Raw genomic sequence first — 24,012 nt, forward strand, 5'->3', positions numbered from 1 at the left:
TCACCTACATGCCGCACCAATGTGGTTCAGCACTAGATTTGTGTTTATTGGCTACGAAAGCAATGGAAATCCACTTACAAAATCCACATCCTACCAAGCCAGGTTCAGCCAAGGGTCAATCAGTTCTCAGGGTATTGGGAGATCAGTTATAGTCATTTTAGTTACTAGACCTGGTGACAAAAAATTCAGCTCACAGGAATGGCTCAAACCCAATGGCACAACTAAGTCCTTTCTGCATTCACGAGCTAAGAGATGCATGTTCTCAGCTGGATGACAAAGTGGGGGGTCACACATTTTTGAGTGACCTGCACAGAGTTTCAACAAACAGTAGCAAATAGCAGCCCTCAAATGTTAAAGATATGAAGTAGGCCTGTGTGCTCAGCTTAGATGGATGCAGCCTACGGAAGCTCCTCAGCAACAGTCCTCTGCGGGTTGGAAGGCCCCTTCACACTCATTGGAGAGTCCAAGGAAGTACAAGCAGAATTATCTACCTCCATTTTACGACACAAAATATCTTCACTTGCAGATGGTACACTTGGCCAATGGCGTAGAAGCATAGGCCTAGAAACTGTCTCATGACCCTGTACTCCTGACCACAACCCTCTGTACCTGTTGTGGCTCAGCTTCCTTTCTTTTTCAGATGAACTTTCCCTTTAGGTTTAAATGTTTCTTACTGTAAAATATCAATAGGAGTTTCACAGTTTTTTTTTCTCTCCTTGTTCTCAGCATTAATTTTAGGTTGTACTTGTGTATAATGTTGCCAGTAAAAAAATTAACATGCAACTTAGCTTACATCACATAACACACATCAAAAAGTTAAATATTCTATGTTAGCTAAGATTTATGTCATGGGATGTTTTGTAAAGACATAAGTGTCTCAAATAAACGCCCTAAGAGTACAGATGTGTGTGTGTGTGTGTGTGTGTGTGTGTGTGTGTGTGAGATCAGTGGCTAGTGAGACTTCGAGTGCTTATTAAGGTTTTCTTCATTATATTCTTACATTCATTGTATTTGATATGTTAACTTAATAAACCCCATGATGTGGATTCCCCTCTGTATACTGTGAATATGTTTTATTATCATGGTTAATAAAGAATCTGCTTTGGTCTATGGCAGGGCAGAATATAGCCAGGCAGGAAAAACTAAACTGAATGAAGGGAGAAAGAAGGCAGAGTTGGGCAGATGCCCGGTAGCTGCTGAAGGAGAAAGATGCCAGAACCTTACCGTAGGCCAAAGTCTTGTGGCAATACACAGATTAATAGAAATGGATTAATTTAAGATGAAAGAGCTAGGTTGAAATACGCCTAACCTGTTGGCCAAGCAGTGTTGTAATTAATACGGTTTCTGTGTGATTATGTACAGTCTCCATTTACAACTGCACAACATTTTCTATGCGTAGATGGAAAAAGAGACCCAAATGCATCAAAAAGCAGAACTTTAAAACTGAAAGCCATACAGTTCATATAACATTCAGGAATATCCTCTAACCTCAAGCAGGGAAGGCAACTTTTTAGCATAAATAATAACATTAAAACAGGACTTGTGTGCACTGATGAATTCACACAGCTGTAGGAAATCTGCCCCCAGACCTGCCCTTCCTTTTGAATCTCAAGCACTCTCCATTATGGCACTGGGAACAAACGGCTATCAAAACTCTGTGGACCCACAATTCTTCCATTTCAGTCAATTACTCTCTGCTAATATCATCTGCAGAAAAATACCAACATCCCAGGCCAAACACTCAGGCAAGGAACTGGGGTAACAAAAACACCTAGCGCTTGTGTGGCCCTGTCTTATTTATTAGGTTCATGCTTGTCAACACTTCAAGACTAGGCTTTCTGTCTTTGACTGGCTTGTTGTGGGAATCTTTAATTACATGCTCCTCAGTTTATATTATCCAAATTGCCACTAATGAATAGAAACTGTACATTGCTGTTTAGAAGCTATTGTTAGAATTCTTTCCCTTGGGGAGATATGAGTAGTATCTAGTCCCTCCTCATAAGGTCCAATGACAAATCAAAGTAAGACTCTGCCACAGTTCACTCTGGGGAGCCATTGAATTCACTGGTCTTACTTACAGAGCATGGGTGAGGGAATTATGGCAGGAGAGACCCCAAAACAGCCAGACCAGTCATACTAAAAGCTTTTACCCAGCATGGATGAAGCATAGCTATGGACTTTTCCCTCCTGAAGATCCCAATACCACTTGCAATTAAGGCAAAATTACAAACAAATAAATGGGAAGGGTGGCGGGATACTCAGGAGAAAGTCCAATGTCAACAGACTACATTTTTTTCTTTCCACCTCTAATCACTTTTCTTTCCTTTTAAAAATTGAATTAAAACATAATTACACCACCCTAATTTCCTTTCAAATTCATGGCCTCTCATTCTTTAATTATTATTATTAAATGTCTGTCTCTTTGTATGTGAATGGGTGTATATGCATGCATCTGTTTGTGCAAGTCTGACGACAGATAAACATGCAATGCTGAATCCGTTTGGTGTTGCTTCTACACATTTTACAGCTGACTATTTTGGATTGGATGACCATTGAGGTGGTTGTTTTGGGGGAGGACTATTTCTCACTCTCAGCAGTTTTTGGTTTTCTATAGTTCTTCTCCTAGGGGTGGGGCTCCAAGTGATGTCTTCCATCCACACTGGCCTGCCAACTGGGGATGCTATAGAGTTCAGGTCTTTTTCAGTCCTGATCTTGATGGTCTCTCACAAGTAGACATAGATGATCTACAGTTTGGCTCAGAGGATTGCACCTCATGCAAGAAACCAAGTGTCCTCTTGTGAACACACCTGGAAATTTTGTTTCTGTCACAGCAGACCCTTCAGTTTCCTTTCATATGCCACATCTGTCTTCCGTACATCCACATGTGACTTTTCCCTTTCCGTGTGAGAAGCACTTAGTAACTACCTACTATGTGCCAGGATTTTGTTGCCCTAGGAAAATGAGAGGCAATAACCACATGTCTGACTTTGATAGTCTCTCAGTATCAGAAGTACCAGAGAAAAATCCATACCTTTCCCTCCTAATGCCGGAGCAGTAACACAAAAGAACATCATTTAAATTGGGGACAGACAGATGACATTTAAACAGTTCCGGAGATCAGCCTTTCAGTAGAATACCAAAAGTGTGCTGCTAGGACCTCAGCCTCCACCTTCTAAAGTCACCACCGGGACCCCAGCCTCCACCTTCTACTTGGACTTATTCTAACGGTTCATTTTTACTCTGCGGTGAACATGCTATGGGTACCCCACACTGTGTCTATGTGGCTGTTAATAGGGCTGGGGCTGGAGGAAGAACAGACTCCTCCTCAACACCTCTGAAACCACACCAGGCCCAAAACAAGTCACATGAGTCACAGAGACAAAAACAATCTTCATAGAGAGGGACAGAGGGAGGGAAGGAGGGAGGCAGGGAGAGAGAGAGAGCGCGCGCGAGAGAGAGCAGGGTGGAATCATTCACCTTTTTTTCTGTCAATCATGTGGGGAGGGTTTTTCCAAGACCTTGAGCCAGTGGACTACAGTGACCATGATCCTTGTGAATCATGAAAAGCGTGCTGTCTGAGTGAAATGAATCTTTCCTTACTCTTAGGGCAGAAAGAGGGAAATGGGACCGGTTCCTTTTCCCTGATGCTCCACAGGGCTGGAAGAACCTGACCTGCCCAACCCTGCCATGGTCTGGTTCTTTTTTGCCAAGCCCCATGCCATTTGCAGACAGACACACTTGTCACTGATGTTCTTTTTTGATATTAGCAATTTTTCTTGGGTGTAAACCATTTAAACCTGTTCTTCTAGTTGCTAAGCTTGGGCATCTTAAAATCAGTTTGGTGGAGTGACAGATGAAGAAGAAACAAAGAGTGTCTTTATTCTCTGTGAAACCTTCTCGAAATCACTAAGAAATCTACAGGCATTCAGAACTAAGAAACATCTTTTCACCGTTTTATTTAAGAAGCAACCCCAAGGTTAATGACATGGTCAAGGTTCCGTTGCCTGGAAACCACATTCGGTAATGATAAAGACGTGTGTTTTTCAAATTGATTGTGGTACTCAAGGAGGCTATGGAAGAATCTTATCTCTCTATGTTGGTATGCTAATAAACTTTATTACTAGCACTTTCAGATTCAGAACAAATTTATAGCTATTCATTCTGCGATTTATAATAATAAACCAGAATACGCTTTTATTCATTTGGGGGAAAAAAGACATCTTCTTTTAAAACAAATGGCTGATTTTAAATAAACAAAAGATGTGAAAAACATAAAAAGCAAGTATCTTTAAACATTAGTGCTCCATATTTGCATTTTCTTCTGAAAATGTGGCAGAGTTCTAACATCTCTCCCACTTAGTGGAGATTTCCTAGCTGTATTCAATTCCCCTTTCCTCATGCCACAGAGTTAGGGCAAAGGGACCTTGAGCAGCTTATTAAATAAACAATGCATGTTCAAGAGTAATTTAATTACCATATCTCACTGAATAGTAAGTTAATTTTTTTTTTTTTGGTTGGCCTGATTGCCGAGTCAAATGTTTATGCCTGTGTTCTTTTTATAGAATGTGTGATTTGAAAGGCCAAAAGTCATTGGTCACTTTGACAGCCTTAATTAGTCATTTAAATTGGTAATTGCTAAAACCATTGGGGGGGGGAGGCTCATTGTGTTGATCATAAATGGTGTCATTTTTAAAAATAGATTCCCTTCCAGTCTTTTGTTAAATCTTGCCATTTCAGTATTAAGTTTAAATTAAAGAGCTGCCCAACTTTCCAAATTCTATGTTGGGAGGAAAGGTATGCTAAAATGTAATTAGAAAAACAAAGAGCTTTCATATTTCAGAAGCAGAAATGAAAGGGACTTTGGATGACGCAGCTCTATGAAGTCTCCTCATGTTAGAGGCAGTAGTGTCTCAGTCCAATTGTAGAATATTAACGCTTTCCCAATGCAAATATTTTTATCTATTTCTGATAACTCATTCAAATTCATTAAATTTTATTATTTCTACATCATTCAATGTAGGTCAACATGTCGAGGTCACCTAACACTAGATTTGTTTCCAGCCCACAGACACTGTTGTGAGTGATAAGAAGCAAATGGATACGGCTCTGAAGGAAAAAAAATCCCCTTATTTGTAAACATGAATATCGTATTGAGACTAAAAGAGACAATGTAATAGATGCAATTTGCAATCCAACCACTGCATGCTTATCTTGCCAAAAAATGTATTTCTGGAGAAGAATAATGGAAGGATGTTCCTTCTAAACTGAGAAACCCTTTGTTTGCAAAATTTAACCCATTCTATGTCAACCCTGTTGCTGGAAAATAAGCCCCAAGACAGAGGCCATAGAAAGCAGCAGTTCCAGTATCTCAGGCTGCTCAGTGTGATGAAAGTATCCTCAGTACTTCCTGGTGAGCAATTGTTTTAGTTTTTTATTTTTATTTTTTTTTACTTTTTAATTTATTTATTTATTAAAGATTTCTGTCTCTTCCCCGCCACAGCCTCCCATTTCTCTCCCCCTCCCACAATTAAGCCCCCCCCCAGCCCGAAAAGCAATCAGGGTTCCCTGTCCTGTGGGAAGTCCAAGGAACCCCCACCTCCATCCAGGTCTAGTAAGTTGAGCATCCAAACTGCCTAGGCTCCCACAAAGCCAGTGCGTGCAGTAGGATCAGAAACCCATTGCCATTGTTCTTGAGTTCTCAGTAGTCCTCAATTGTTTTAGATACCGAGACCAAATGGCTTCCTTTTCTCTTGGATGTCGGCTGCATATCAAAAGAGGTTGCTCTGTTCTTTCTACCTGGTGGGGCATTTGCACCCTTCAGGAGGAGCTCAGATCATGGCATCAGACTGCCTATAATGAACTCTAGATTCATCATTTACTTGGCCATCAAGGGCAAGTTCCATGTCTGTGAATATTTTTCCTCACTATAAAATGGGAATAGGAATCCATTGCCAAAGGTAGATTGTAAATAAATTGTGTAAGTAAAATACTTGATACATAGAACATCTTAATGTCTTCCTGAGTGACTGCTCGTTCCATGCTTCAAGACTATGAGGATTATGCATCAAGGGTTATCATTTCCTCACTATCAACAAGTCCCACCCTCATGACAACCTTCTCCTCAGTGCACTAAGCCCCTTTGTACTTGCTCTCCTGAAGTACTCAGGGCGCAGTGAGAAAGCTTCACCTCTGCATTTGCTGTCGTGCAGTAAGCAGAGTATAAACAAATTGCTACAGATAAGCCCAAGGCCACAGTAGATAGTGGTGTGAGCTTTGAAATAAACAGAGCAGAGCTATGGACCTTAGAGAGGTTGATGGGAAACTTCCATTTGATGTCCAGGATGGCCTTCCTCAGCAGGTCAAATCTGTGAATGAGGATTCTGGAGAATTCTCGGAACTCGGAAGCAGAGGAACTACAAAGGCAAGGGCCAAATCATGTGATCTTTTATTTTTCTTTCTTTCTTTTCTTTTTTTGATTTTTGAAATAAGGTTTCTCTATATAGCCCTGACTGTCTTGGAACTTACTGGTCTTGAACTCATAAAAACCCTACTGCCTCTGCCTCCTAAGTGCTGGTGTTAAAGGTGTGCACTATCATGGCAGCCTATGATCACAGACCCAGAACCTGAGGCTCAAAAGAGAGAAGCAAAATTAGGTTATATAAAACCAAAAGGTGTCATCATAGCAGCCTGCTGTATGAACCAGGTCATGCTACTGTAACAACACAGGCAGCTTAAACAACAGATATTTGGTTCATACAGCTATGGAGCCTGCAAAGTCAAGATCATGGGACTATAAATTTGAAGGCAGGAAACCTTACTGTAGTAGAGGGAAGGAGATCTTTCTCTCATTTTTAAAAACCATGATCACTTCCATAAAACTTCTATTCTCATGACACAATTTACCTCAAAGTGTAATCCAATGGTGCCATCTCCAGATTCCAAGGGTAAGTTAAAATGCCAATCCAGAGCCGGGTGGTGGTGGTACATGCCTTTAATCCCAGTACTTGGGAGGCTGAGGCAGGCGGATTTCTGTGAGTTCGAGGCTAGCCTGGTCTACAAGAGGTAGTTCTAGGACAGGCTCCAAAGCTACAGAGAAACCCTGTCTCAAAAAAACAAAACAAAACGAAACAAAGAGTCAATACAAGGATCTGAGGAGTGGGCATGGTTACAGATATTCAATCCATAACACACAGGTTAGGTTATTTAACGTTCTCAGATATGAGGAGTGATTGCCTCACCTTGTCCCATCTTTACCTTGTCAACTACCACTCAATAAGCCAGGGTGAGGACATTTTCTGATTTGAACCAGCATTATTAGAGTATGTTATTGTTTTCTTTTTTCAACCTGAAAACTTAAATGAAGCTAATACTACAGTGAAGTGGAGAAGGCAATGTGGCATAAGTAAGCAAGAGGTTTCCCTAAAGCCATTAACAACCACTGTGCTGTATTTGACTCATAAGTAATTTAAATTTTGTCTCTGTCGTAAGCAAAATGTTCAGAGTTGCGTTGTCAACCATGTGGTACTGGACGTTCATACAACTAGCTTAACCTGATGGTGTTCCCAAAATAATGACTTATGATGTGTCTTTCAAATGTTAGGATAAATGGAGTGTTTTACTAAAATGCATCCTTCGTATATGTGGTGTGAGTCCTGGGGAACTGCATTAATAATTAGCTCCGAACTGATGCCAATGCTCCTGGTCCCAGTGAGATGCTCTTAAATGGCAAGGGTCCATAATTGTTGTACTTTCCTCCATGAAAAACAATGAGAAATTGTCTCTGCGGTGTCATTAGAGGTCAGAGCAGACAAACTTTTTGATCTTATGAACCTCTGAAATCTCATGGCATTTTCTTTTCCAAATGACCACAGGAAGAACTTTTAGCTAAGTTACCAGACTTAATGGTTATACTGATTTGATTGCAATGACCCACATCTGACTGTGTCTAATTTTCCTAATATTGTTTTTTATTCTTGCTACTGCTGTCTTTACCACTCTTAGGATAGTTAAGTTGATTGTCTTTTTATTTGCTTTAAATGTGCTCTTTTGGATGAGAGAATATGTGGAGACAAAAATCGTGGTATAACTTAGAGAAGTGGAAAATAGGCTTCAGGATGCACAAACATAGATAGGGGTTATAAAATGGAAGTCCAGGAAGGCGGTGTGAGAAAGATCAAGCCCATTGTTTCTGAGATACACTTGAGGCTTTGCCAGATAGACATGATGAGGATGGCTGAGTAAGTTCATGTTTTTGTAGCTTTAGCACCTGAGCATTCACTTGTTTCTAAGGGGTCTATTATTATAAAGGAACGTGGAACAGTTCTGCTGCTGCTATAGACTTCACAGGAGCAATGATGTGAATGCTGGCAGCTTCTGTGAAACATGAGTGGGAAGAGTTATTTCCTGTTCCTTAGGTGAGCTAGCAGCAGCTTGGGTACAACAGAAGGCAAAAACAAGCAATGTTAGCTTTGCATGCTCGGTAATTAGAGGTTCTACTGTAGCAGGCACCAAACTGAAAAATTGTTAGAGGTTTGTTGGAAGAGAAACCTTGTATATTTACTATTCAGGAGGCAGGAAGTGTATCATATCAGTAGCTCAGACTTGAGCAATATGTTTAACCCTTGCATTCTTTTTATCTCTCTTTTTAAAAAATTATTTATTCTATTTTTTTGAGATTATAATCACGTCTTTTCAATAGTCCATTTCCTCTCTTCAAACCACTTCATATACCCCTCCTGCTTTCTTTTAAATCCATGGCCTCTTTTAAAACAAACAAACAAAACAAACAAACAAAAAAAAAATCCATGGATTGCGAACTCATAGGTTCCCAAGAAGTTTCTTTATGCTAGCTTCATCTTGTTAAAAATCTTTTCCCTGACTCATTGGCTCTCCATACACTTCCTTTCAGTACCTGTTTGAGTTCTTGAACTCTCAGTATTCCCTGATCCACTTACATTTCAGTTTTATTCTATCATGTTCCATTCCATAATGCATTGCCCCTGTCAATGGCAATTTCTATTTTCCTAGCCTCTATATAAGCTTCATATTAAATACACAAAGCAAAAGATGTGAAGATTTCTCATATGAGAAAGAACATGCACTATTTATCTTTTGGGATGTAGCTGACTACACTCAGTATAATTTTTTCCAGTTCTATAAATTAACCTTCAAACTTTACAATTTAATTTTTCTTTATAGTTAAATAATATTTCATTGTAAATTTATATTACAATTTCATCATCCATTCATCAGCTGATGGACATTTAGGTAGATTCCATTTTAGAGTTATTACAAATAGAGTAGCAATGAGCATTGATGTGTAAATGGATCTATAGGCTATGTCTGGGTCATTTGGTAGATCTATCTCTAGACCTGGAAAACCTACAGACTGATATCCTGAGTGGCTACATTAGTTTACATCCCCAGGATATATGTAACCCTTGGAATCTTAATGGCCTTCTCTCTGGAACTTGCAACAGTAACTTCCCTATAGAATGGTTCTGAGAATTAACTTATAAGATTTAATATTGTGTCAGGTACTCATAGGTTCTTAACAACTGGTTTAGTGCTTAATGCAGTTATAATTCTCCTTTTTCTTGATTATCAACTTTAACTGACTAAAAATTAGAAAGTCATCATTCTGGTGTGTGTATGGGGGTGTTTCCACAGAGAGTTAGACTGTGAGGGTTCTAGATCAATCCCCGGATGGTCTCATGCTATGATGAGATACTTAAGGAGTATGAAGTGGGTCTCTCAAGAGGTGTGTCTCTGTGTGCATGGTTTGGGAACTGTTTTCTCCTCTGGCTTCTTGCTATTTCATCATTGTCTTCTAGCCACCATATTATAACGTGAACTGCTCTGGCCCAGCATACCCTCCCACCATCCATGAGGGACTGACTCTTCTGAAACCACGAACCAACCAAACATTCCTTACTCTCTAAAGTTCTTTATGTAAGCTGTTTTTGTCACAGTGAATAAAAGGTCTAAGATGATCAAGTCTTCATGATGGTTAAACATGGGATGGGGAAAGCTTCAAATCCTATAAGTTGACTGTGTTTCATTGTTCAACCTTCTAAAAGTCTTCTAGAAGTCACTTGGGAAAGTAACTGGAAATGCCTTTGAGAATTCCTAAGTGTTAGCTGGCATAACAGATTCATTTGGACTTGATCTTGAAAAGTTTATATTGACTTCCTCACCAAGCAGAGACGTCAAGGGAATTTACTCATATTGAAACAAGAGTGATTGCTGTCAAAACAATTCTGCTTATCATAAAGAGTCTTGTTACAAGAAAAATGTTGGGGCTAGAGAGATGGTTCAGTGTTTAAAAGCACTTGATACTCTTGCAGAGGACCAGGATTGGGTGTTGGTTCCCAGCACCCTAATTGCAGCTTGCAACCACCTGTGACTATAGTTCCAAGGGATCATGCACCCTCTTCAAGTTTCTATGGGGCCCTTACACACATGTGGTATGCATCAACTCATGCAGTCTCACCCACATACACATGAAAATCATAAGTGAGTCAACCAATCTTTCTTTTTAAAGGTCTGTGTGCCTTAGATGCCCAACTAGCAGGCATATTGCATATTGCTTTTAATGCAGGACGCTCACAGTAAAATAACCGCTTTGTTTTTATTCGATGCACTTTGTACATTTTTCCACTTCCTTCTGGCTTAATTTTTCAGAAATTCCAGACTCCCCCACTCAATTAAAAAAAATCCCTCCTACTCTCCACTATTTAAATGTCATAAAGTTCAGAGGGAGGACATTTTTCCTTCTAGGAATTCCTCATGCAAACACATTAGATGCTCATTCCTTCTTTAGGTCTCTTGGGAGGTCAAAGCTTCTGTTTATTCAGTACTCCCAAAAATGTCAAAGGTGGTATTGTAAGGAGACACCACACTTAGAAGACATCAAAGCAAGCAGATGGGGTTCTTGTGATTACCAGAAAAGCACTTCCTTCTCTTTACCCCTTATGCTTCTTGAGTGGATAGGCCTAGGAAAATCATGGCTAACTGCAAACACTTCTGACAGGCTGTTTCCTCTTTAAAAATGTTAATAACAAATTATATACAATTAAGAATGAGCTACAGAAGATGTTCTGGGTAACAAAAATTATCATAACTGTATTAAACTGCACACACAAATAAACTAATGGGCTCCAGTGTAGGCACCAATTGACCAAATGGTTATTTAGTCCTTTGTTTACCATCCACCTGCTTATGTAATTGCTGCCATTTGATGTTTTCTCTGTTGCCCAAAGCCTCTCATCATTCTGACAACCTTCAATAAACACATTACAGATCTGGTGTGGTACTGCATCAGAATTACTTATTCTTCTTAAGGGTGCTTGTTTTCAATACAACCAAACATACATGCAGAAAGGTATACATATCTTAAATTTATATTTTAATTAACAGTAAAAAGTTGCATATATAAGCCAATTCATGAAAAAGTACATATACCCTCCATTAATTTTGAAGAAAAGATTTTTACCAAGAAAGAATTTCAAACTAGTATCAATATCACTTTAAAACTAACTTGGCACGTATATGTGTGTTGAACCATGGTGATAAAATGCTCAAGTCCTAACATAGGAGACATATTTTCTGATGTGAGATTCCCCTTCCTATGCTATGAATATATCTTATTACCATTGGTTAATAAAGAAGCTGTTTTGGCCTATGGCAGGGGAGAATAGAGCTAGGTAGGAAAACTAAACTAAATGCAGGGAGAAAGAAGATGAAGTCAGGGAGATGTCCTGTAGCTGCCGAAGGAGAGAGAGATGCAAGCCAGCTGCTGAAAAAACAAGACATGTAGAAAATGAGATAACACCAGGTCACATGGAAATACATAGACTAATATAAATTTATTGTAAGAGCTGGCTAGAAATACGCCTGAGCCATAGGCCAAACAGTATTGTACTTAATAAAGTTTTATATGATTATTCAGGTCTAGGTGGCCGGTAAACAAAAAGCAGCCTCTGTTTACAATTTCCAATTATATTAGATCTGAAATTCTACACTAGAAAAGCTTACTTACAAGACAACAGACAGAGCAATTTGGGGGGATAGTTTAAACTTGACAATATTAGGATTTGGCCACAAAATAAGTTATTAGCTATTAATTTCCTAAAAAGAAATTACGGAAATGAAAGAGATGATGTCTTTGTTCAAAATAGTTCTCACAAAGAAGCAAAATGTGTTAGTTCCAAGTCAAGAGTCTCCATGTACACATGTAAGTCTAATTCAGTGGTTTGGATAACACTGAAGTTGAATTTCCTCTGGCATCCATTGTACTTCCTGTGGCAGTTGCTGTCAAAAGCTGACCTTGGTCATGGCCTTCAGTCAGCTTCCCTTGATCTCTGCTCTTCACGCTCCAAATGTATTTTCAAAGAATTCATCTCATTCTCAGATGTCGTTCATCTGACCCTTCCATCTATCGCTATTAGCTGGAGCACAAGCCAAGACTCACAACACTCTCTGCAACATTCTGAAGGGCCTTCCAAAAAAAAATAAACACTATTAACTTAGAATTATTATATAATCCCTAGCGTCCCTCCAATATAACAGAGGACAGCTTGCGGCAGCAGAGAGACTGTACTATTTCCCCACGCTCCCATTTTCCCCTTGGACAAACAGGCTTTGAGAGCATGGAGAAACAGAAACACAGAAGTCGTAGAAGCTGAATCAATACAAGCCTATGATGAGCACATACCATGTAGGCCCGTCCTGAGGTTAGAGGTCCCTTAAGAGTGCAGTGTCACCACGGGTCCCATTGAGTGTGAGGGCTAGCTCAAAGAGCCCAACCTTTCCTGCTTCCCTCCAAGACAGGTGATGGGAAGGAAGCAGAGAGCATGCCTTCCTGCCAAAATCACCGGGCAGCACTGCCTGCCACGATGTGGGGGATCCCTTGAAATGTCTTGGCAAGAAGTGGTTCTGGAGTGTTGGCCAAGGTGCTGAAGCCAGGAAGGCACCTGCACCAGTGAAGCGGCCCTGGCCCTTCTCACTGCCCTGAAGGACACTGTGCTCATTCATTTTGACAAAATCTCATTAGGATTTCAAATGCAAGATAAACTTGGGGAAAGGGATCTGTGTGTGTGTGCGTGTGTGTGTGTGTGTCTAGGACACATATTATTTATGGAAATTCCATTGTCACAGAAACATTATGAGAACTTAAAAAGAAAATCACAGGTTAAAAGATGCCATGCTGCTGAAGATATTTGGACGCCATCACTGCTAAACTTCTGTCATATTATTGCTAAGATTTCCTAAAATAAACTAACTGCAAAGAATAACAAAGGCACAACCCCGAGCAACCTTTTAAAAAAAGTAGTTTTCAACCTTCCTATTAAATGCTAAATTAAATATTAAAATATTGCCACCCTTTAATACAGTTCCTCATGTTGTTGGGGCCCCCAGTCATAAAATTATTTTCCTTGCTACTTCATAACTGCCATTTTGCTGCTGTGATGACCGTAACGTAAACATTTGTGTTTTCTGATGGTCTTAGGCAACCCCTGTGGAAGAGTCATTCAAACCCCCAAAGGGGTCGCGAACTAAAGTTTAAGAACCAATGCTTTAAAAGTAAAAATGACTGGTGTGTGTGTGTGTGTGTGTGTGTGTGTGTGTGTGTGTGTGTGTGTGTGATTTTCTTACTTCTCAGAATGGACCGTTTTTGACAGTTTCTGTTCTTCCCTAAAACTGTGCATGCTGATATCAAAACCACAGACTGGCACTGTCAAGGGATTGGCTAACAGTCTGTGGTAGCTGCAGATTGCAGCCAGTGGCGAGAGAAAGAAGGGAAATAGAAGACAGCCTGGCCACCAGTTCTTTTCACACCCCAGGCTTTCCCCCACCCCCATCCTTTGGGCATCTGATGCTCTGGTCTCTGCCAGGCAATTTGCTTCCGCTCTGTTCAACTTCCCGACCTCTGGCTTTAGAGAAGGGTTCTGGCTGTGGGAACTGGCTCTGACCAGCTTTGGCTCCCTCCTCTTTGGTGACTGGCAAAAGAAACACTTTCTCTTTGACACTCTTAAAAAGAGCTGTTTAATTCCTAATGGTATTTACTGGCAAAAAGGAAAATGAAACCCACAACGAGGATTCAGGTCCAACAAAGTCAGGCCAAGAGCTCCATGGTAGAGCCCCACTCTTGCTAGAAGGCTGCTCCTACTGCTTCCGTTTTCCACCACCATTGATGTGCGCTCCCGGCTTGCTACTTCCATCCTATAGTGTGACACCTACTGGAATTTATGAATATCTGGAGATGCATGGCTATGATTTGGGCATCTGATGTTGGTTGCTTGCCCTAGGGACTTCCCGCGGAAATCACCCAACACTTAGAAGACATTTAGACAAGGAAGTAACCAGTGGAGCCTTCTGGAGGGAGAACCCCATGAAACCGCTTCAAAAAAACACCAGGAGCCACCGGCTACTTAATAACCCACGTCCCCTCCATCCTGTCTCCCCAGCTCTTGCTCCAACAGTATAAAGTAGCTTGTGGGGTTTCGGCCTGTGGAGCCAGGGCTGTGGGAACTGCATTCGTTTTGGCGCTAGATATATGGTGGGGGCTGCAGTTTAGTCCAGCTGAGGAGCTCACTCTGCATCTTTCCCAGGTTCCACAGGGATGATAGGGGCGCGCGGACTTGTGGATCTACAGGTTCCATCCATGTAGATCTTCAATACCACCCCTGTACCGCCCCCCCCCCCAGTCTCAGGTCCCTGTCACCCTTGTCACCTTGAGTCAGTGTGGATGCATTCCCTCCTCCTCCACCCTCCTTAAAATGTGGGCACATCCTCTCCCACGCAGCTGCTCATCTAAGCGTCTCATGTCCCTTAAAGTCCCCAAATGCGCCTCTGGTCCTTAATTCTTTGGTGACATTGCCTGGCGGAGGTGACTCCTGGGTTGCTCTAAGAGGTGGCGAGGGAGAGAGTGCGGGGGGGAGGGGGTGGAGGACCCGCTAGCTCCAAGCTGGGACTCACAGGGCTGGAGGCCTGCCTGGGATCCCCTGGCAAGCCCTGCTGTGGCGCGAAGGACGCGCGGCACTCACCCGTTGCAGCTGCCGGTTGCTGACGGCCACCGCGGCGGCGGACGCGGCGCTGTGTCGGAGCTCAGCCGCCTGCCCGGGTCTCAGCAGGCTCCGGGTGAACCTGCGGGTCCGCTCGCCGGCCATGGCGGGCCGTGCTGCTGTCACCTCGGGCCCGGAGAGAGTGTGTCCCGCCGGTCCCCTGGCCGCGCCAGCCTGTTCTACCCACCCGCCGATCAGGAAGCGGAACTCGGAGCCTTTCCCCCCCTCTTCCCCGCTCAACTCACAAGAGGCGGGTTTTTCTCGCGCGCACCCCCACTCTGCCCACCCCCTTCGCTCCCGCTCGAGCTCCGTGGCGACTTTGCAAACTCTGCGCGCTCTAGCCGCGGGGCCAACTCGGCCCGGCTAAGGCGCATCTGCAGCGAGAGCCGCGGGACGCGCGTGGGGTGGCTCCACCCGCGCCACCCACCCAGGACTCTGTACTGACCCCGGGATGAGGCTGCTGGCTCCGGGAGGGACCTGCCCACCGCCCTACTCTTAATAATGATGCGCTTGGAGGATTGGGGATCTGGTGTTTTGGAGGGCAGATCTGCACTCTGAGGCTAGGAAATGGACAAGGGTGGAACTCAGGTCCCCGTGCACCTTTGGAGGTGGGTTAGAGGTTTATTAGGGATCCGTCTGGTGCTTTGAAGTCTTTCTGGACCCAGAGTCCTTGCTTGGTCTTGGGACAGTCTGTATTAATTCACACCTGCCACCACGTTTCCCTTCTATACCAGATATACTGCTCTGGAAATGAGACTGGAGAGGGTGATTTACCAAGAGACGCCTAACTTTGCACGCTAATTTGAATTAAAATCTAGTGTGTATCTAAGGAATGTAAGGGATTTCAGGAGGGAATTAGGATGAGTAAGAACTGCCTCGACAGGTACCTCGGTAGAGTGTGTCCAGCGTAGTGGGTGCATTTTAGTTTATGTTTCAGCCTTCTTAACAAATGCCCGCTTATCCTGACTCGAGCTATCTGATTAAAGGATTCTACGTTTCTGATCTGGAGTCACATGCAGGGTGATTCTCTGCCCAGTGTGGGTGGGTGAGAAAGAATGGCTCCTGGGAGAGCTGATGGGCCCTCTGGATTATAAAAATGTTTTTGTTGTTGTTGTTTTTGTTTGTTTGGTTTGGTTTTTGTGGATCAGAGTCCTCTGTATTTTTTAAAGTCATTATTATTATTATTATTAGCTTATGGTGTGGCTCATAATTGTCATGTAGTTAGCAGGCTGACAGTCTCCCTTTGAGTCAAGCCTGGGCTACACACGGTTTGACTCTGTCTTAACATTTGACAAACTGCTCACAACTATTTCCCCTAGTTTTAGAATACCGCCTGGCCGGTAGTAGGCACTGAATAACTCACGGTTATGAGTGATTCTCAAAGGCTCAGAAAGTCTGGTGCAGTGGCAAAGGCTATAGAAACAGAACATACATCCCTGAGTATCTTGGGCACAGCAACAATTCAGGTTTGAACTTACTTGGCTCTGTTGAAATATTCTGGCGAAAAGCACTGTAAGGAGGACAGGTTTGTTTTGCTTATACTTCCTGGTCCTGTTACCTAAGGCAATTCGGACAGGAACCCAAAGCAGAAACTTGGGAGCAGGAATCTAGATCAGACACCACAGTGAGTATGGCTCATTAGGTAGCTTGCTTTCAGCTCCCTTTATCTAACTGAGTCAACGGCCATCTGCTTAGTGATAGTGCTACCCACGCTGGACGGGGCCTGCCCACATTAATCATTAATCAAGACAATCTCTCACAGATAAGGCTACAGAGCAATCTGATAGCGGCAATTCAACTGAGATTCCTTCTTTCCAGGTAACTCTAGCTTGTGTCAAGTCGAATGTAAAAGTTGAGTTGGACAATACACCGAATAGCCCATGCAACCCAGTGTTCAGCTGCATCACGTGTCAGAAGATCACTAGTAGTTTCACTGGCCCTCTCCAGCTTTGGGAGGCCACCACAAGCCGTCCACTGGTATGGAAGGATTTGTGAACAAGCGGCTGCTCCACCCATGTCCCTATGATGTTGATGGCATTAATCAACAGAAAAGACAGGTGCATGCAGCGGTGACAGCAGACACCAGCCATGGGCATTACATGTAGGCACAGCATCTCACCAGATATCTCACCAGATTTCTATAGCAACGTCCCAGCTGGAGTCTCATAGGCATCAGTCACATAGGCTTTAGTAAAGGTGCCTTCTGCATCTGGGGGAAAGGAGACAGAGAGAATGGATTGTCCCTCGGTGGATGCACACACCTTGCAGTGAAGACACACCCATTCTCTGCTGGGGAAGACTGCTTTTAGGCTTACTGACCGGGGCTCTCTGAGTCTTGCTGGTCCACTCTTTCTCTGTTCTTGGAGGCTGCTTGTTTGTTTCCCGGCTGCCCAGTGTCCTGAAATAATCACAGAGAAATATATTAAATTGTTTGGCCAATAGCTTAAGCATATTGCTAGCTGGCTCTTACATCTAGAATTAACCCATTAACATTATTTTATATTTTACCATAAGGCTCATGGTCTACTAGCAAGGTCCTAGCTGGCAACTCGTGTCTTTCCCTTCTGGCAGCTGCATGGTGTCTTTCGACTCCACCTTCTTTCTCCCAGCATTCAGTTTAGTTTCCCCTACCTAGCTCAACTCTGCCCTATCACAGGCCAAGCTAGCGTCTTTATTCATTAATGAATCAAAGTAACACATATAAGAAAGACTTCCCACACCATTTCACAGTTTTCTGAAAAGATTTGGTTGTGATGCTTTGTAAAGACAAATCTATAGGTTAAGTTTTGGATCATATTTCTGCCTTGAACTTTATCTTTTTCCTATCATGTTTCTTTAAAAAAAGAAAAGAAAAGGAAAGGGAAAAACACATCACTTGGCTTCAGTCTGCATTTTACATCCTAACTTTTTTCCTGTCACTAATTTATTATTATTTTATCGTATGTTTGTGGGTGTTTTGCCCACATGTTATATGTATGTATATATGTATGTAATACATGTGTCCCTGGTGCCCTTGGAGTCCAGAAGCTGGAGTCAGATATCCTGGACTAGAGTTACAGATGGTTGTTTGGTGCCATGTGGGTGATAAGAAACATACTCTGTCCCTTGAAGGATAAGTCAGTGCTCTCAAGGGGTGAACCATCTCTCCTGTCCCCTCCCCAACCCCTTTTATTTTTAAAAATACCATTGTAGGGGCATAATCATTATGCTTTTATATCTTTCAAATAAGTGAATTTTTAAAGACTTAAGAGACTGTATGTGATGGTCAGTCTTGATTGTGAGTTTGATGGGATTTGGAATCACCATGGGAACAAATCTCTAGGCTTGTCTGTGAGGAGCAATATTCACTTTGTGCTTAAGGGTCTCAGACTAAATGGAAGAGTCAAAAATAAGCTGAGCTCGGGCATCCATCTCTCTCTGCTCTCTTGATGTCAGACCCTATGTCACATGACTCAAGCTCCGACATGGCGTCCCCCGTGGTAATGGATGGTTCCCTTGAAATGCTAGCCAATGTCAGTTATTTCTTCAAGCAATTTGGTTGGGGTATTTTTTCATGCCAACAGGATAAGTAACTAATAGAATATAGAATAGTGGAAAAAAAAGCACATGGTGTATAGTTAATTCCCTGTGAATAAACCCAGATTCATAGATGACTGCATGGGTTGCTTCCATATTCTGTTAAGTCATAATTCTTGTCTTCACTTGAGCTGGTATAGATCAAGCTCTCCCATTAGATAGAAGTCCTCCCCCCACCCCCGCGCTGAACCCAGTCATGGTGTTTGAGCCGTACAAAGCTCAGGGAAGTTTCTGCTTCCAATAGCTCCATTTCAAACAAAGTAAATAATTTGTAAAATTTTACTGGAATTTTTTGGTAAGAGAAGAGGGCAAGATTTGGGAAATTAATCTTTTAAAACCCATGGCAATATTTTATATTCCAAGAAAATCTTCTCAGTAACAAAGTATCTTCCTTTCTTTGCACCCTATAGCATCTTATTTCTTTCCTCCTTTCCCCTCTCCTGTCCGTTTCCCTTTCTTCCTTCTTTCTTCCCTCCTTCCCTCCCTTTCCTTCCCCTATCATCCCCTTTCCTTTCCTTCTTTCCTTCATGCCCTTCCATATATTCTTCCTTATTATCTGAAGGCCTCACTGTCTTTCTTAAAGTTCAGAAAGCTCTTATTGCCTGCTATGATATAGACCAAAGCTCTATAAATTAGAAAAATATAATTATCAGTAATTTTCAGCCAGGCGGTGGTGGCACACACCTTTAATCCCAGCATTTGGGAGGCAGAGGCAGACAGATCTCTGTGAGTTCAGGGCAACCTGGTCTACACCAGCTAGTTCCAGGAGGGGCTTCAAAGCTACAGAGAAACATGGTCTCAAAAAAGAAAATAATTTTCTCTTGTCATTTTACACGACTTGGTTTAAGGCTAATATTGCTAGTCACGTGAATAACAAATGAACGCAAGGTAATTTTTTAAATCATAGTAATAACTATAGAAATGAAAACTGTACTACATTTCCCTCATACTATGGTTACATAGCTGAACAAGCTGGGGATTGGGTAGTAATCCATGGCGTCTGCTTCAGCTCCTGCCTCCAGGTTCCTGTTTGAGCTCCTGTCCCAGCCTCCATCAATGAGGGAGTGTAGCCTGCAAGCTTAAAAGTGCCCATCCATCCTCAGATGGCTTATAGTCATGGTCTTCATCAGACTCCTCAACCACATTAGAAAATCCCTCCCCCCACACATAAAAGAAAGCTGAGGGGGAGTTTAGCAGTATGGCTCTTCAAGTAGAGCACTATGTATGATAGGTATGCAAGTGTCAATTCGAATAATTTTATGATATTATATAAAGACTTTACTCCAACCCCCCTATTAAAGGGAAAGTTCATATTTTCTAATTGGCAGTGTGTGTGTGTGTGTGTGTGTGTGTGTGTGTGTGTGTGTGTGGGCACATGGGTAGGAGGAGGATCCAAAGAAGCAGGCCACTTCCCTTGAAAATTATCCAAAGGTATGTTAGATAAATTAATAGAATTTTATTTGGTTAGTAAAAGTTTACGGCTAACACAGCAGTAATAAAATCATTGATCAGAATTGTAAACCAGGTGGAAAAAATTACTTTGAAGCATGCACTTCTTGCTTTTCAAATACTAAGAAAAACCATGTAATTGAATTTATGGTGTTTTGAAATTACTCTTGTTAACTGGATTCTATTTCATAGTGTACTATCCCCCCACTTTGCCTAGGAAATAAGAAAACGATAAGAAAATGTTGTGGGATAATCTTTTTGTACATTGTGAAGATGTGTTTCTGCCTAAGATGTCTTCTGACTAGGTTTGATAAAGAGCTGAGTGGCCAATGGCTAGCCAGGAGAGGATAGACTGAGACTTCTGGGTAGAGAGAGGAATTTGGGAAGCATCCGAGGTGCTTGAGATTAAGCCAGTGAGACTCAGAGGGAGTCAGACACACAGTGTGGAGGAGAGATAACCAGCCACCTGGAAGAATATAGATTAATATAAATGGGCTAATTTAAGTTATAAGAGCTAGTTGGGGACAAGGCTAAGCTAAGCCAACAGTCCATAATTAATACGTCTCTGTGTTATTATTTGGGAACTGGTGAACCAAAGAAGGACCTACTGTAAGAAAATATGGTTTAATGTGTGATATTAATAATGGTTCATTAATTCTTGCCAGTTCTGGAACCACCTGATAAACCCAAGCACCTCAGGGTTGCTTATGAGCAAATGTATTAAGCTTGGTATGTATACATTACTCTATTTAGAAAGCAGATCATTCCTTGGAAGCAAATTGTACTAAAGTAGTGTGGTTTTACTATGCAGCTCTGCCAGATTATGGTGTCTGTCCCAGCCCCCATGCTTTGCAGTGCTCCGATACTATTACTGCAGAAGGCAAAGCTCACATAATGGACTAAAAAGGGTTTTGTTTCTTTGTTTGTTTACTAGAAACATATCTTGGAGTTTACGGTCCTACCTTGTTATTAATTTGTAGTCTGGCTTTTGGGGAGTGAATGCCCTGGGGTCTTCTCCTCTCCATCAGTAAAAGTTATGCAGACACAGATTTTAGTTCAATATAAGACAGTAGAAAATGATGCAAAATCAGAATGGGCTATTTCTGTTTTTGCACACATGAGAAAACTCTGCACCTTCACCTTCTTAAGGCATTTTATTTTCCTTCCTTGATGAGTTTCTTACTCCCAATATTCATCATTCTTAAGGATAAATACCTTGATATATAACTTAATTGTAATATAATTGTGTATTTTATATTAAATAAAATAAAAATGAATCCAGTTTTTTTTTAAAAGTATTTCCTTGAGAAATTTTCCTCTATGCACATGAGTGAGATTGTCCTACCCTTTCCTCTTTGGAATTGGTATTCCTTCATGTTGCCAGGGACATTACTAAATTGGGTGGGAGAGCTTTCTGTCTCTTTCCATGGCTACAACAATTTTAAAAACACCAGGGTTATTTGTTCTGTGCAGGTTGGATGGAATCCAGCTGCAGAGCCATCTGGTTTTTGTACCCTTTTAAAATGGGAGAAATGTTATCAGTTTTAAATCTCTTCTGTGGTAGTTGGTCTATGTTTAAAATTTTCACAACTATTATTTCCTAATAATTTATATTTTACTAAGAATAGCTCTTGCCTTTCCAGAATCCAGAAACACTTGCCTTAGAATATCAAGTACCATAAATTGTGAGGTTTTAAGTATGAAAATGAAAAATATTTTAATACATATCCCTGAGGTGTTTATTTTGAACTTTCACCTCTAACTCGATAAAAACTTACCTCTGAAAGGTAAGACTATTTCCCTATGCAGCAGCAATGTGACTATATCATTTCTCACAGGTTGTGATCTAATACTTTTTCATCGTAGCTTCTTTGGTAGATTTAGTATTTTAATCATAGATGCTGAATGGGTTTGTTCATCATGTTTCTTGTTTCCTTAATGGAAAGTTATCCCACTTACAGTGTAATAGTAGTATAGACTCATTCAGGGAGCAAACCAGTCATCCCAGCCCTATTATCAATTTTTGACATTTTATATGTTCCTTTTTACATAAAGAAATCTTTAAGTAGTCAGTTATCATCACACAATTCTTTCTTAATCTGGGGCATTCTACTTCCTTGGCTCATACTGGGTTTCCATTGGTATTGTCTAGTCACTGGTGTCTTTGAGGAGTTGTTTTAAACTTGTAAGTTAAACTTTACTTGTTTGTTTAGTTGTTAATAATCATTTTATCTTAATTTTGAGACAAACCCTAGATTTTGTATATGAAAAAGCAGTATGCTCAAATGCATAAAGATTATAATTTCCTCATAGAAAATTTGTGATATATTATTTTAAATCAGTAAGTTGACTGAGGAGAGCACTCAATGGCTAAGGCATTTACCATCTGAGCATTTGGACCAAAGTTTCTATTTCCAGATCCTGTAAATGCTGGCTGCAGTGTTGTTCTGCACCTGAAATTCCAGCCTTGGAAAGAAATAAGAGACAGGATTCCCAGCACAAGCTGGCTAGCCAGAATAGTTCGTAGATGAGCTTTGGTTTCATCGAGAGACTGTCTCAATGAGAAAGCAGAAAAAACTATTGAAGATGGTTTCAGACATCAGTCTTGGGCAGACTGATGAGACACACGAGAACACATTTTTATGTACACTCTTCCTCATATATGCCCCCACACATGCAACCAAGCACACACACACACACACACACACACACACACACACACACACAGAGGGGGGGGGATGGGGAGAGATAGATTATATAACTGAATACATACTTGTAAAGAAAATAATCAAGAAAGATCAATACATTTAATATACCAAATTACAAAGATCTTTTTTTTACCAATTTCCTAAACAATTTAAGTATACAAATTCTTACAAGATTAAAAAAAAAAAACCAAACAATCCAGAGAAATAAACACACTTAAAATTTTAGTTAGTTTAAAATGTGGTGACAATGTTCCTATAATTGAATTTCTAGTGCAGATAATTTTAATACAAATCCTTTGTCAACATGAATGTGTATAATTTGTTCACAATAGTGTCTGCGGCTAACCAATCAGAAACTCATATAATTAGTAGTTTGCTTTCAGAGTGTTACAACAAACATATTTAGCAACATCAAGTGACATTTTCCAAAATATTGAGATAATGTATTTTCTCCTAGTAGCCTCAGAAAGAAACAGAATGTTCCTAACATTTCAGATTAATGGCTAAATAACCAATTTAAAAAAAGTTTATACCACAAGGTTTGCAGAGCCTTGAAGCTTTGGCTTCCTTCATTGGTAGAAGGCAGATGGGACAAATGTATTTTTGGTAGGTCTGATTGATGCTTTATATCAATCATTTTCAGGATTATTTTTTTCTTAAACTAAAAAACCCATTTCGGTGGTTGCAGCCCATTTCCTGACCTGTGGTGTTGGGGTGCTCAGTATTTTCATGAACTCGTTTCCTGTGCCTGCCTGCGGTAAAGAAAGGCACATAGACTTTCACACACTGCACAGGACTTAGTCTGTGGAAGGAAGGGGAGGTGTCAGAGGAGGGAAGGCTAGGGCACCATCCCCAAAATGTCAGATGGAGTGTTCTTGGGGATGTTGATTCCAGCAGGACTAGTAGTTTTTGTTCTTCCACCCAGGGCCATTAGCGTTTATTGATACAACTAGATTAGGGCTTTCACCGCTTTTATCTTTTAGCAGTTTCTCTTGTGTGGGCTCAGAAATGTGCTCTGTTCTGACTAATCATGGATATTGTTCCCTTTATTCTTATCTTTTCTAAAAGGACATAAAGAAGTTAAAAAAAAGCCTATTTTTAAAGAAAATGTAAACGTAATAGGAGAGTTACTATGAAAATAGACTTAAAATTCCTGATAAAATTAGAATATTTTTTGTAGTTTTTAAAAGAGGCCTATTAGCCTAATCTCACTC

At 41.1% G+C, this 24,012-nt stretch overlaps 1 protein-coding gene and 1 long non-coding RNA gene across 3 annotated transcripts in view; one reads left to right on the forward strand and one right to left on the reverse strand.

Annotated features, from left to right (window-relative positions):
* Positions 1-15,239, reverse strand: part of Dock10 (dedicator of cytokinesis 10) — a 253,826-nt gene extending 238,587 nt beyond the window's left edge. For both annotated transcript variants that reach the window (XM_041649870.1, XM_041649869.1), the window contains exon 1: positions 15,048-15,239. In XM_041649870.1, coding sequence (XP_041505804.1) covers positions 15,048-15,170 — 123 coding nt within the window. In that variant the 5' untranslated portion in view covers positions 15,171-15,239. The remainder of the gene's footprint in view (positions 1-15,047) is intronic.
* A 278-nt stretch (positions 15,240-15,517) lies between these two features.
* The window catches only part of LOC121447505, a 179,893-nt gene continuing 171,398 nt past the window's right edge, over positions 15,518-24,012 (forward strand). Inside the window, exon 1 of the long non-coding RNA XR_005974185.1 lies at positions 15,518-15,673. This is a non-coding gene — a long non-coding RNA (uncharacterized LOC121447505). The remainder of the gene's footprint in view (positions 15,674-24,012) is intronic.

Source organism: Microtus oregoni, unplaced genomic scaffold (assembly GCF_018167655.1).
Source record: "Microtus oregoni isolate MIOR12 unplaced genomic scaffold, Mior012 000004F_ref0000308, whole genome shotgun sequence".
Lineage (NCBI taxonomy): Eukaryota > Metazoa > Chordata > Mammalia > Rodentia > Cricetidae > Microtus > Microtus oregoni.